Here is a 13,402-nt window from a genome sequence, read left to right as displayed (position 1 = left end):
ACAATAATACTTGCCAGTTATTTTTTAACAATATTCCTTGTAAAGAATACGCATGAAGTACAAAATAAAAAACTCCGCAAGTCTATTATAATACAAAACACAGGTTAAAATAAGAAATGATAATCTTGACTTTCTTCTGTGTAAACACGTTAATCTTTTCTTTTATAAAAGTACATTAAACAAGTGTACTAAATGAAAAAGTATTGCTCTGCTGTCCTCCCTCAAGCCTTTTTTTTTCTCCTGTACATTACGGTTTTCAAGCTCCTAGACCTGAGAATCTCTGAACTTCTACGGTTTAGAGAAATTATTTATCACCATTTTTGTTTCTTTTTAAGGAGTAGCGAGTAACTTTCCGATGTAGTGACCGTCTGCCCGTGCAGTATCTAGATCTACACCTGGCTTTGCACTAGTGCAGGTCCCGGGAGGTCCGTCGCTCGCGGCGGACGCCCCTCGAGCCCCGTCACAATTATCCCCACGCAAAGACAGGCAGCCCCTGCGGGCAGCGTCCGCCGGGCGTCCGAGCGGCGGAGAAAGGAGATACCCCAGATCCTACCTTCGGAAAGACTCCCAAACACTTAACAGTTAGAGATCCGTGCCGCGAAGCCGGAGGTGGCGGGCAGGGCGGCGGCGGGGGGCAGGCCGCTCCCGGCGCTCCCCAGCGAGCGGGCCAGCCCCGGCGCCGCGGTCGACTGCGAGGCGCAGCTGCTGCCCGCACCGGGGCCGGGGCCAGAGCTTCCCCCGATGATGCTCTCGATGGAGAAGGGCGAGCGGGCCAGCGCCGCGCCGCTGCCAGGCTTGGCGGAGTGCAGGGAAGCCGCCAGTGCCGGGCCCAGCGGGTGCGCGTAGCCGAAGCGCGTCCGTGCCAGCTCCGCCGCGGGCAGCAAGGGGCCCGGCGGCGCGGCCGCGGCGGAGGGCAGCGCCGCACCGGGGGCGCTGCCGGGGGCGGCAGGGGGCTGGCGGGGCGGCGGAGAGGGGTGGTGGAAGGGGAAGAGGGCGGAGTGGGGGTGGTAAGGCTGAAGCTGGAGACCGTAGCCGCAGCCGTAGGGTCCGTAGGCGCAGGGCGGCTGCTGCGGGGGCTGCGGCGGAGGCTGCGGGAGGAAGGCGGCGGGGTCCACGGCGCGCAGCAGAAGCTCGGGCGCCGGGAGCTGCTGCCGCTTGAAGCGCTTTCGGCGGCGCAGGAAGCTCCCGTTGTCGAACATGTCGGCGGATTCGGGGTCCAGTGTCCAGTAGTTGCCCTTGCCAGGATTGCCGGGCTCCCGGGGGATCTTGACGAAGCAGTCGTTGAGGGAGAGGTTGTGGCGGATGCTGTTTTGCCAGGCGGGGAACTTCTCCCGGTAGTAGGGGAAGCGCCCGCTGATGAACTCGCAGATCTCACTCAGCGTTAGCCTCTTCTTGGGGCTCTGCAGGATGGCCATGGTGATGAGAGCGATGTAAGAGTAGGGCGGCTTCACCAGGCTGTTCTTGCTGCCGCCGCTGCCCGCCCCGCCGCCGCCGCCGCCGCCCGCCCCGCCGCCGCCTGCCGTCGCCTTCTGCGGGCCACCCCGCGAGGGGGGCCGAGAGCCGCCGGCAGCGTCCCCGCCGCCCGCCCCGCCGCCGCTGCCGCCACCTCCACCTCCGCCGCGCACGGGCGACCGCGGCAGCAGGGAGGCGGCGTGGAGGTCGCCCACATCCTCCTCGTCCTCTTCCTCCTCCTCCTCCTCCTCCTCGTCGTCCTCGGCGTAGGAGCGGCGGCGGCGGCGGGTCTGTGGCTCCTCGTCGTCCTCCTCGTCGTCCTCCTCGCCGACTACATCGATGTCGGTCTCCTCAGCCAGCGTCGACGCCTCGGACATCTCCGAGCTAAGGGTCATGGCGCGGCGGCGGGGCAGCGCATCGGTGGCGGCCGGCGCGGCGCGGCGGGCGAGCGGGCGCTCTCCCCTCCGCCGCCAGGCCTCCGCGCCGCTCCGCGGAGAGCCGCCCCGCCGCCGCCACGGGCAGGCGGGCCGCTCAGAGCCGCGCCGGCCCCCAGCGCCGTTGCCGCGCCTCTGGAGCGCTCCCGCCGCCCGCTCGGAGGCGGCGGCTGGTTTGGGTTTTGTTTCGGGGTATTTTTTGCTGCCGTTTGGATTTCTCTCTTTCTCTTTTTCCCACTCCCTTTCCCCTTTTTGGGGATCTTTTTCGGTTTTTTTTGGGTTGGGATCGGGTATTGTGGGCGCAGGGAGGTTGTGCCGTCGCTCCTGGAAGTCGGTTTCCCCTTCTTTCTTCTCACCTCAGCCCCCAGACATTAATGGATGCGGGGCAGGAGGGAGCGAGCCTAGTCCTGGGAGGAGGAGAGGGGAGGAGGCTGCCGAGGAGGGAGGGCGTAGGGGATGGCTTGCCGGGCCTTAGGAAACACGGTGAAAAGGCTGGGGCTTAGTCCCAGGGAGGGCGGCCTTCCTCCCCGCCTTATAGCGAGGGGGCCATCACATGGCTCCCAGCGTCAGAACGCTGCGGGGGGAGCGGCGCCGTGTCTCCCCCCACCAAGAAGGGCGCCTCGCCACCGTCCCGGCCTCCCCGGCCTCACCCCATCCAGGAGGGGCTCGGGGGGGTGGGCTTCGGGGAGACCGGTGCCATCTTTGTTGGAAAAGGTTGGGAATAAAGGTAACACTTGACCCTCCCGAAAAAAAAAAAGTGCAAGTCTGTCGCAAAGTGCAGGAGCATCTTCCCAGCAAACCGTTCGGAGGGTCTAGGAGCTTCGCATCTTCCGGGGCTGCCCTCAGAGACGGGGTGCTGCTTGCCGTGGGAAGGAAGGGGGGAAAACAATCAGATCGCAGAGGGAGATGGTGAGTTAATAAACTTCAGACTTCTGTCGGCGGAATGGTTTAGAGACATCCTTTCTTTCCTCTCCCCCGTCACCCTCCAGAGTTTAATTTACTTAAGAATGAAATAAAATATCTGTCCATGTCGACCTCACAAGCTCTCAAAGAACAGCCTCCAAAACACACCGCTGTTCTCAGTTTAATTGTAAGGCTATTGTTATTAGAGAGAAGCAGCTCTCTCCATTATGAGAAACACTAACAGAGAATTAGAATCTCTTTTATACGCAAAGGAAGTAAATTCACTGTCCTTTAGAACGGGACTTTCGCTTTAAGTAGGAGCAACACCCCTGAGAAAGCGACAGAGGGTTGCTTGCTAATTTAGTGGCACTGTTTCCCTTTGCAGGTGATCTATGCGACGACAGAAGACCGGGGCCCCCTTTATGTAAGGACTGGCAGGGGAAAAAAAAGGCAACAAAAACTCCAGCAAAGAATCCAAACAAAATAAAACCCCCACAAATTTGGACAGAAATGCAATTACCACGGTCTTAAAAAGAAAGGCTTTGAAAAATCCCATCGTTCCCACTTCTGGCAGGATAAACCACACACAGGATCCGACTGGGATAGGAGTAAGGGAGCATTTCGTTCTTCGGCAGAAATCGTTGTGAGAAGGGCAGACTGATACATAAAGTCTTATTGATCAAATCCCTCTTTTCAAGCAACTCACACCCCCAATTTCTTGAAATACGTTTTCAATATATTGTCCTAACCCAAAGCTACAAGCCACCCTGTTTCAAACCCAGCTCCATCGATTTACAACATAATCCTTTCTACTATTTCCAAATAATCCTATTTACATTTTGCTCACTACTAAGGAGCCTGCAAGACAATACCACCAAAAGCTACAAAACAGGAAAAAAAAAATAGAAAAAAAGACGAGGGGAAAACCCCCCAAACCTCTAGACCCAGCAACTGACTACTTTTTTTTTCTTTAGATAAATAGACATCACTCGAGATTTACAGTTCATACAGTTAATAAAATCTCTCTTCAAATTAGTTTTAAGGTCCTGGGGCAAGCTACTAAAAGAAAGTTAGACAGGATTTTTCGTCTTCAAGAGGTTTCTCCTCTTTACAAAGAGTTAGTATTTTAGCTTTCTGCTTCCTTTTTCCCCCCTTTTATTATTTTTTTTTTCTTCCAACCTGAACGTTAAAAACCGTCTTAAAAGAAAAAAAATCATGCTCTTAAGTATGAACAACAGTGAAGTTTGAAAATGCACCGGGGAAGAACCACTGTAGCGACAAACCAAAAGAGCCGGGTCTGCCCTCGATCCTCTGCAAGCAGGACGCACGGGTGTTTCACAGAGCGTGTGACACCGGCGGCTCTTCGATAGCACCGAGTTCCCGGGAGTCTCGGCTGAGGTGCGGCTCTTTCTAGACGTGGCCAGGTCGGGGTGGCCTTGGGGGGTCATGGTGGGGACCCCTCTGGAAGGCTTGGGCAACACTGCAAGCTCTCGTCTGTGGCCGCGGGGTATGCATGTTGTGTGTGTGGACTGCTGAGGAGATTTCTTTTGGGGGGTCAGTTGAGTCAGCCTCCAGTGCGGGCAGTTAAGACCTGATGTTACTTCCGTCCCTGGAGATCGCGACGTGTCTTTGAGTATCTTCTGATCGTTCCCGTCCCCAATCCGGCAGGTCCCGTTTCAAAAAGGCAAGAAAGACATGGAGGAAGGCGAGCAGAGGTGGCACAGCCCCGAGTGGCATTTCCCTTGGTAAGACCCGGCCAGCGGCGGGGCTGCGGGCTTTGCCCTGTCCCCCACCTCGCGGCCGGTCCCACTCCGCGCCGCTCCGCTCCGGGCGTTGCTCTCCGCGGACGGGGGATGCCATCTACCGGCAAGGAGCGCCGGCTGTGGGACGCCGTGTACCCGGGCAGGGGGCCCGGCGTGGCCTCCCTGCCCAAAGCAGTCCCGGAGAAAGGCAGGGTCGGGCAGGAATCCCCCGCTCAGCGACTGCGCGGGACCCCGAGACCCTAAAGAAAAGCAGAGTTCTGGAGAGGACCTAAGAACAGTCCCCTCCGCGGAATGGCTGGAACTTCCTCGACCACCTTACCACATCCATCCAGGGGCTCTCTGCCCACACACCCAACCACCAAACTACCACCCTGAGCCCAGGATCTCGGGGGCTGCCTTCTAGAGTTTCCTGCTGGTTGTGAATGATCTGATATATCATGCACCTAAAAACACAGTAGCACAAAAGCGAAATGAGAAATACAGTTACCCAGCTAGGGTTTATCAATTTTTTATTGTTTGGGCATATTAATATTAGTAATAAATTTTAAATTAATATGAATTATAATTCTTAGTTATATATGATACACACAATTTCTTCATGCATATAAAGAACATCCACATTTTATCAGTGCAGCCCAGGATCAAAGCACTCTGGCAATCCATCCAAACAGTCCCGATGGCTCCTGCTCTTCAACCACACCCCTCCCTAGTGGCAAGGCTGGGTCCCTGCTGCCGATGGTTCCTGCAGGGCAGTAAGGACAGGAACATCTCCCTCAAGCCTTGTTCCTCACATCCAAACCTGAGAAAAATTTGGGTATTTGGGCAGCTCTCTGCTGCCGGAGGTGGCCAGAGCAGGAGCATTCTGGTTAATGTGGTGTGTCCAGGGATACTGGGCAGAAGCCAAACCGGGTGAACCTGCCATCACTTTCCCTTGATGTTTTCTTTATTCTGGGGGACAGTGTCCCTTGGGGTCCCACAGGCCACATATCCTTCTACAGTGAGGGAGCCTGTGCCCAGCAAGGGATACAATATTGGGACAGGGAATAGATGAGCCTACATATCTTCCCTCATCCTTTACTGAAGATTATCCTGGGCACTAATTAGGGCATTTTCAGGCATCCACACTGGCACACTGGCAGAAGTGCTATGAGTTTTCTGGAGCTGCAGAACTGGACTTTCTGTTAATGTATAGAACCATTTATTGAATGATTTACATTTTTTGTGAATGTAATGTCTTGGGTCAAACACTGGACTGAATTCTGAGCTGCTTATGTCATGGAATGAATAAATCCTCCAGCAATGACCTTGCAAAAGGATAGTGGTGTCCATGACAGAGACAGTAACAGTGACAGCTGTAGTCTTCTTTGCCCACTGTAACAGTGACTGCCATTTTATCTCCACTTTTTGGGGGGTTTATCCTCCTCTATCCTCGCCATGTAGTTTTGCAGAAGGTAATACCTCCTTTAAGCCTTCTGTGGAGGCTGGGATTACAATGTCTGTGTGACCACAATGCATTGGAGAGGGTTGGCAGGAGACACTGGAAAAACTGAAGAAAAATCTGGACTTCCAGCCATGCCTACTGCAGAAAAAGGGTTTACCATCCTTGGAGGAGATTTCCCCTCTACCCTCATCAAACATACTTTTCTTCTTGATCAAGTTGGTTTGGTTTATTTGTTTGATGAGTTGGTTTGGTTTATTTGTTTGATGAGTTGGATTTTGTTGGGGTTTTGTTTTGTTTGTTGGTTAGGTTGGTTCAGGATTTTTTCCCCCCTAGTTCTATAATGTTTGCTGGGCATGTACATTTGTTCTGGCAAGTGTAAGTTACTTCCTTTAAGGCCCTTTGGGCTTTTCATTTCTCTAAAATGTGATTTAATGTTCTCATGATGTTCTGATCTTAAGAAGCATTTTTATCAGGTTAGACCAAGACACATCTAGCAGCGTAAACTGACTTCAACATCAGCTAAGACCAGATGTTTAGGGAAGAATATAGGAACAAAACAAGTGTGTAAAATCGATTTCTAGCTGCCAGAAACCTGGGTTTCAAGCTGTTTGTTTGTTTTAAAGCAGAGATAATATCTGAATTTAATAGCCTGTGAGAGAATTTATTCCGTGAATTTGTCCAGTCATTTTTTGAAATCATGTACATTAGTACCACTAAATATATTCAGTGGTGAAATACTCCTGAGATCTATCTATCAGTGGTAAGAAGTGTCTCTTTTCATTTGCTTTAAGCAAGTCACCTGCTCATTTAAATGTGATGTGCTCTCATTTTTGTACTAGAACAGACAAGGAACAAGTGTTGTTAAATATTTTTTCCCTGCTGTTCATGGCTTTGTAAGTTCTAACACAAATTTTTTCACTGGTCACCTTTTTTACATGCTGAGGAGTTCTCCTTCAGAATCACTGGACTATCACAGAAGATAAACGTCAGTATTTCTGACAATCTTTGTCATTCCCTCCACCTTTTTCTTTGTTCATCTCACTCCTATTATTTTCCTAGTAGTCCTTCAAAACAGCATGAGATACTTAAATTTGCTTTTCTTTTAATTTCAACTTAAAATTTCTACTCTTTTAAGCCAGTAGCCATTTCCAATGCTGGTGGAAGAATATCAGAGTTACAAAATGAAGCACTGGCCTCTAGAGCTGATATAGCAGAGTACTTTTCACATGAACAAATCATGTTTGTTTAGGTTACTTTTAATTTCATTACTTCATCAAATACTGAAACCCTTTCTAATATTTTCCACATAAGCTCTAAATTTTTGTTGTAGACAAGCTTTAGCAAACTAGGAGGGAGATCCCATAATTAGTGTCTCAAATATTTGAGATATTTTCCATTTCATTCTGCAGAGATGGAAGTAGGAGTATGAAGGAGTACAAACTCATTCATATATGCAGTGACTATTGGCAGGTATACTCTTTTTTCGCTTAGAAATCCTTGGGGATAAGCTATACTGTGATCAAAGAAAAAGAAGATAAATTTTTCCATCTAGAACTTAGTGGGTAATAGGTTCCTGCCAGGACTTGAGCAGAAATAACAGCTAGCTGTTGCAGGAAGAAGACCCTTGCCTTGTCCAGCCTTCCTGCCTCTCGTCACCTGTGCTCATCTCTTACGTCCTGCTGAGCACCAGCTGGACCAGGAGGTCTAGAAAATCAAAGAAGTCAAATCCAGAATGAATAAGAATTTTGCAGCTGCCAAGGCATTAGTCAAAGGAAGCATGATGGCACCTACTAAAGTGGTCCAAATTTAGTCCTGATTCATCCTGGGCAAAATGTGATACATTACACATTTACATGTCGATGTTGCATCATGTTGTCTCAATAATGTTTTGACTTGTAAGTGTCAATTTTTTAAAGACAATACAAAGACCATGGTCTTAGCAGAGGTCAAAACATTTCTGTGATCATGGCTTAAAGGATTCAAGTCCTCTTGAATTCTGCTGTCTTAGGTTACAATGTAAGGTGTAACCAGAAGTATGTATTCTATCACCATCTTCATAAAAAAGACGGTTTTTCATGTTAAAACCAGGTGGGGCAGTGTTCTTTATCTCTTCCATGACACATCCCTGATAACTCCTTCCAGGGGATATCTTCTGTTAATGAGCAATCAAGTCTCACTGCATGACTCATAGAATTACATCTCCCATTGTGAGATGCTCCGCCCAGGGGGAGGAACCAAGCATTCCTACCTGGATATAATCTGGGGTTTGCAACACCATAGGAGCACTATTCACTGGATTCCCAGAGGAGAAGAGCTCCATAATCACCACTGGACCTCCAGAAAAGGACCAGACTTTATTACAGGATCACTGGTTTGACAGAGTCACATTCATCACTCCAACAGGACTGCAGCCCCCATTGAATTGGACTGCTATGACCACCCTGCCCGGCAGGGTGTCAGGTCATATCCTGACTCTGTCAGTTTAAGCCAGTGTTTCTGTATCATTGCCTTTATCTTAATTTTCCTATTAAATTATAATTCTGACTTGGGATCTTCCACTGGTTTGCTTTCAAACTAGCACATCTGTGTATAGGATGCCTATAAGAATAAACGGTCTGAGTCTCTGTCATCTGTGCATAAATTTAAGGTTTAAATCACCTTTTCCACACATAGTCAGTAAGGAATATGGTGGCTTCTACCTCTTACTTATTTTCTATCAAGGTATTTGTTATTCACCAAGACTAACAGGCAAGCCTTTCTTGGTGAGATTTTACTAGTTTTATTAACAAAATCTCCCAAATATCCTGCAAAGCCTGCTTGAACCACGTACAGTGAAGGCAGGGGATTCTTTAAGTAGCACTGCTCCAACTACTCTCCAGCAGGACTCTGCAGGGTGTTAGAGAGGCAGCCCAGAGGTCATGAAAGTCCAGGTATCTTGGGTTGCTGAGTTTAAAAGCCACAGGCATGGTGAGAAAAGGACACTCTGCTGGGCAGCAGTCTCTCTTCCTTGACACCGAAGTCTATTACTGATCACTCCCTACAACTCAGAGGCAGATGAAAACAGGATCAGACTTAAGTTCAAACTTTCTGGGCTCCTGTTCAGTGTTTATAAATTTCACATCCCTTAAAAAGTTAATTCTTCAATTAATGAGTCTTATGAGTCTTATGTGTAGATATCTGGAGATTATTTCTTTTCCATTCATCTATTTTTAGTCTTCTACCCCATAATGCTGCTATTTTCCTCCATTAAATTGCTAACACTTCGGGGTATTTTTTGTAATTACTTAGTGCTTTTCCCCTTATGTTCCGCTGTTAAATACAGCATTCTTCTGAACAAATGTTTCCAAATGAAATTTTGATTATCAGATTTCCTTTGCTGCCTAAGACTACTTTTTTTCCCCTTGCTGTCACTGATAATCAGGACAAATATTACTTCACTATAGCCTGATCACTTATGTTTATGACCTGTGATTAGTTCCCTCAATATGATACTAACACCTCTCCTCAACATGCTCTGTTATTAATTATGCAGCACTGGCCATGACTTTTAGAAGAGCTTTTCCACTGGCATTTGGACAGCAAATGTCATTCTTCTGCCCTTAAACTTCCATATAATTTAGGAAACAATTTTTCCAAGTAACCATTTTAATGATCTTCCTCCACTCTTATGCAGCTTCTGTGTAGATAATGAACTTTCCTTTAGCAATGTATATTCTTTGATGATTTTGAGGTCATGACTTCCACCCTTTTTCAGAACTGAAAAGGTGCTTACTGAGCTCAGGGTCCCTTTCAGTGGTACAGCCCTTAGATCTGCTTCATTTCTCAGCAGAAGTTCTTCAGGTAAAAGTAAATCCAGCTTTAGGTTCATGTTCCCCGTTATTCAATTACAAAAAAAAAAAAACAATTGAAGAAAACAAGCCAATACTATTTTAGCATGCTAAAATGCTTTTTCTCAGATGTAAAGTTTGTTTTCTGAAGGTCTGCTGCTTGATCTACAAAATGTAACCAAATCTTAAGAGTCCCTTGAACTGCCACTCTTGAACCACTTTAGCTGAGTCCTGATACAACTCAGTGATGTGGTTTTCATCATAGTTTGTCTTCAAAAATCTCACATGAGGGCATATGAGATCATATGTCTAGACCAGTTAATCCTAAAATGACAGCTGGATCAGCATTTTCTACAGTTTCTATCTTGGAATAATCTTTCTGTGATTCATTTTCACTTCAGTATTTCAGTCTGTTAAAATATTTTGCTTGTTTGTAATCACCATTTGGCCTAGCAATGCCAAAATATTTCATATATATTGATGGAAGAATGTGGATGGAATAAATCTGAAATGGATCGATTTTTACTTTCAACAGCTTGCAGTGACTCAGGTTTGTTTTGTGTTTTTTCATCTTGGCTCTCTTCACTTCTGCTAGCTTCATCCTGCAATAAATTTAAAAGCTTTCTTTTCAGCTCCTAAGAAACTCTATCCTCCCCAAACTATCTGCAAATACTCCCTTCTCCTAAATCTGCTTTCCCCCAACTTCTGAATTATATACTGGGTTTACTAGTTCAGATAAAGTAACATGGGCTTCCCTGCCATCTTTTCTCCACAAACTGATTGACTGTTCAGATTTTGCAGATATAGCGGATCAAATATTTGGAGGTCCTCCACCATCTTTTACAGTTTGATCATCCTCTGATTTTCATCTGTGATTCACCTGGTGGGAGGCACAGAGGCCACTGCTCTTCAATAGCACCTTTTGAATTATCACCTCCCTGAGAATTTCTATCACCACCAGATGGAGTCATCTCGGAATTATCATTAATTTTCACTAATTACAAAAGCCTTGATTTTAAAAGGATCAAAATCTTTTGTACAAATTAACACTCAGCTCTGGTGTAGTGAAAAGACAACACAAGAGCAAAGAAAATTTACAGACACATAAAAAGTATTGCTCTGGCAAAACCTTGGCTCTGGGGATTACTAACAAGGGAGACAATGTTAATTAATAAAGAAGGATAAATTAATTATTAACATAGTCTTACAGAAACAAGACCAAAGAGAATAGTTTACTGAGGATATTCCAGACAACAGCCGGTATAAAAGGCATTAAAATACAGGATGAGATGGCAAGGTCAGTAGTATTTCTACTGGTGCCAGTAGGCTCATTGGGTTCAGTTGTGGTAGTGAGTGGGACCCTGGAGCAGCAAGGCTTCTCCTCTCTTTGATCACTCTGTGAGCACGTGAGGCACTGATGAGAATGCCAGGCTTCTTCCCCCGTAAATCTGCTCCTGCCCTCTGCTGTGCAACACAGGTCCTGCAAAGACCGCTTTGCCTTCTGTTGGAGCCAAGACATGCGCGTTTCCGATAGCTGTGAGATTAGTCATCAGAGTAAACTCAAACACATTGGCAAACTTGTGGGAGACTGAAATTGTAGGCTGTGAATGATCTCTGCCTCAGAAACGCAGGCTGAGGAACAGGGTTTATGTACACTCAAAAGCAGCAGCAACTGTGTGGGTTAGGGCCTGGGAGGTGTGTGTTTGGCTCTCAAAATAGGATTCGGGTAACACAAAGACTGGCAATACATAAAAAAGGGCACATTGAGGCCTGAGTGATGGGAAACACAGCTACAGGGCAACATCTCTGAGGGATCCAGCGAGGGTACACAGAGGGTGTCCAGTGACCAGCAGCAAGCAGCCACAGGTGGGTAGCTATAACTTGCAATAACGTAACAGAGGAGGAAAAGCCACAGTGAAAAACATACAAGGTGGAAGCAATGCGAAAGAGAACAAAGACTGACACACAGGTGGGTGATAACAGAAAAACCTCAGTACTCTGGCTGGGCAGGGGCAGCTGGGGGCATCAGGGGGTTGGTTCACCTAAGGGTCCCCACCACAGAGCTCTGCACTGGCTGGCTGGGAGGAAGGAGGCGAGTTGCTGGGAGAAAGAAACACAATGCTTCTGTGTTTTCTAGCATGGAAAAGAATAAATACATAATTAGTGAGGCCACACCTTTAGTACCATGTCCAGTTCTGGACTCCTCAGTACTAGGAACTACTGGAGAGGGTCCAGCTGCACGAAGGCAATTGCTGAGGTATCTCTCTTATGAGAGACTGTGGGAGCTGGGCCTGCTTAGTCTAGAGAAGACTAAGAAGGGATCTTGTCAATACATATAAATATCTCAAAGGCAGGTGTGAAGAGGATGGTGCCAGACTCTTGTCAGTCGTGCACAGTGACAGGACGAGGAACAATGGCCATAAGCTAAAACAAGAAATTCTACCTCAACATGAGGGATAACTTCTTTATGTTTAGGGTGGCCGAGCACTGGACCAGGCTGCCCAGTGAGGTTGTGGAGTGTCCCTCTCTGGAGCCATTCCAAACCCACCTGGATGTATTCATGTGTCACCTGCTCTGGGTGACCTTGCCTTAGCAGGGGTAGACTGATGATCTCCAAAGGTCCCTTCCAGCCCCAGTGGTTCTGTGATTCTGTGATGCCAGACCATGGATGTCATACCTGTGGCAGGGAACTTCTCTGGCAAGGCTGCAGGTTTCAGTGTGGGTAAGAGAGCAGCAAAGTGAGTAACGCATGGTAATGCGAGGCATGGTGAGGGGAGGCATGGTGATGAGTTCTGGGTCCTGCCCTTTGTCCACAACAACCCCAGACAGCGCCACAGGCTGGGGCAGAGAGGCTGCAAAGCTGCCCACAGGAAAAGGACCTGGGGGTGCTGGTGACAGCAGCTGAACATGAGCCAGGGTGTGCCCAGGTGGCCAAGAAGACCAATGGCATCCTGGCCTGGATCAGCAACAGTGTGGCCAGCAGGACCAGGGCAGGGATTGTCCCCCTGTACTCAGCACTGGTGAGGCCACACCTCCAGTGCTGGGTCCAGTCCTGGGTCCCCCACTAGGAGGAGGACACCGAGGTGCTGGCAGAAGACCAGAGGTGGCCAACAAAGCTGGTGAAGGGTCTGGAGCACAAGTCCTATGAGGAGCAGCTGAAGGAGCTGGGTGGGCTCCACCTGGAGGAGACTGACGGGTGACCTCATCACTTTCTCCAGCTACCTGAAAGGAGGTTGCAGCAAGGGGAGGGTCGGCAACCTGTCAACAGGACGAGGGAACATACTCTTAAGCTGCACCAGAAGAGCTTTAGGTTCGACATCGAGAGGAATTTCTTCACAGAAAGGGTGACAGATACTGGAATGGGCTGCCGAGGGATATGCTAGAGTCACTATCCCAGAAGTTGTCTAAGGAAAAACTGGCCGTCGCACTGGGTGCCATGGTGTAGTTGACGCGGTGACGTTCGGAGAACTCCATGGCGCCAGAGGTCTTTCCCAGGCCCCCGATCCCGGGATGCCAGGCCCCGCCCGCCCCGAGAGCGCAGGGGCGCCCCCTGCCGGGCCCGGCGCGGCGCACGCGCGGCCC

At 48.6% G+C, this 13,402-nt stretch overlaps 1 protein-coding gene across 1 annotated transcript; it reads right to left on the bottom strand.

Moving 5' to 3' along the window:
• Positions 1-575: 575 nt before the first annotated feature.
• On the bottom strand, positions 576-1,847 carry FOXD1 (forkhead box D1). Its single transcript, XM_069002309.1, has one exon. The coding sequence runs from the start codon at positions 1,845-1,847 to the stop codon at positions 576-578; it is 1,272 nt and encodes a 423-aa protein (XP_068858410.1).
• Between the last annotated feature and the right edge of the window lie 11,555 nt (positions 1,848-13,402).

Source organism: Aphelocoma coerulescens, assembly GCF_041296385.1.
Source record: "Aphelocoma coerulescens isolate FSJ_1873_10779 chromosome Z unlocalized genomic scaffold, UR_Acoe_1.0 ChrZ, whole genome shotgun sequence".
NCBI classification, from domain to species: domain Eukaryota; kingdom Metazoa; phylum Chordata; class Aves; order Passeriformes; family Corvidae; genus Aphelocoma; species Aphelocoma coerulescens.
This window is presented reverse-complemented; position numbering and strand designations above follow the sequence as displayed.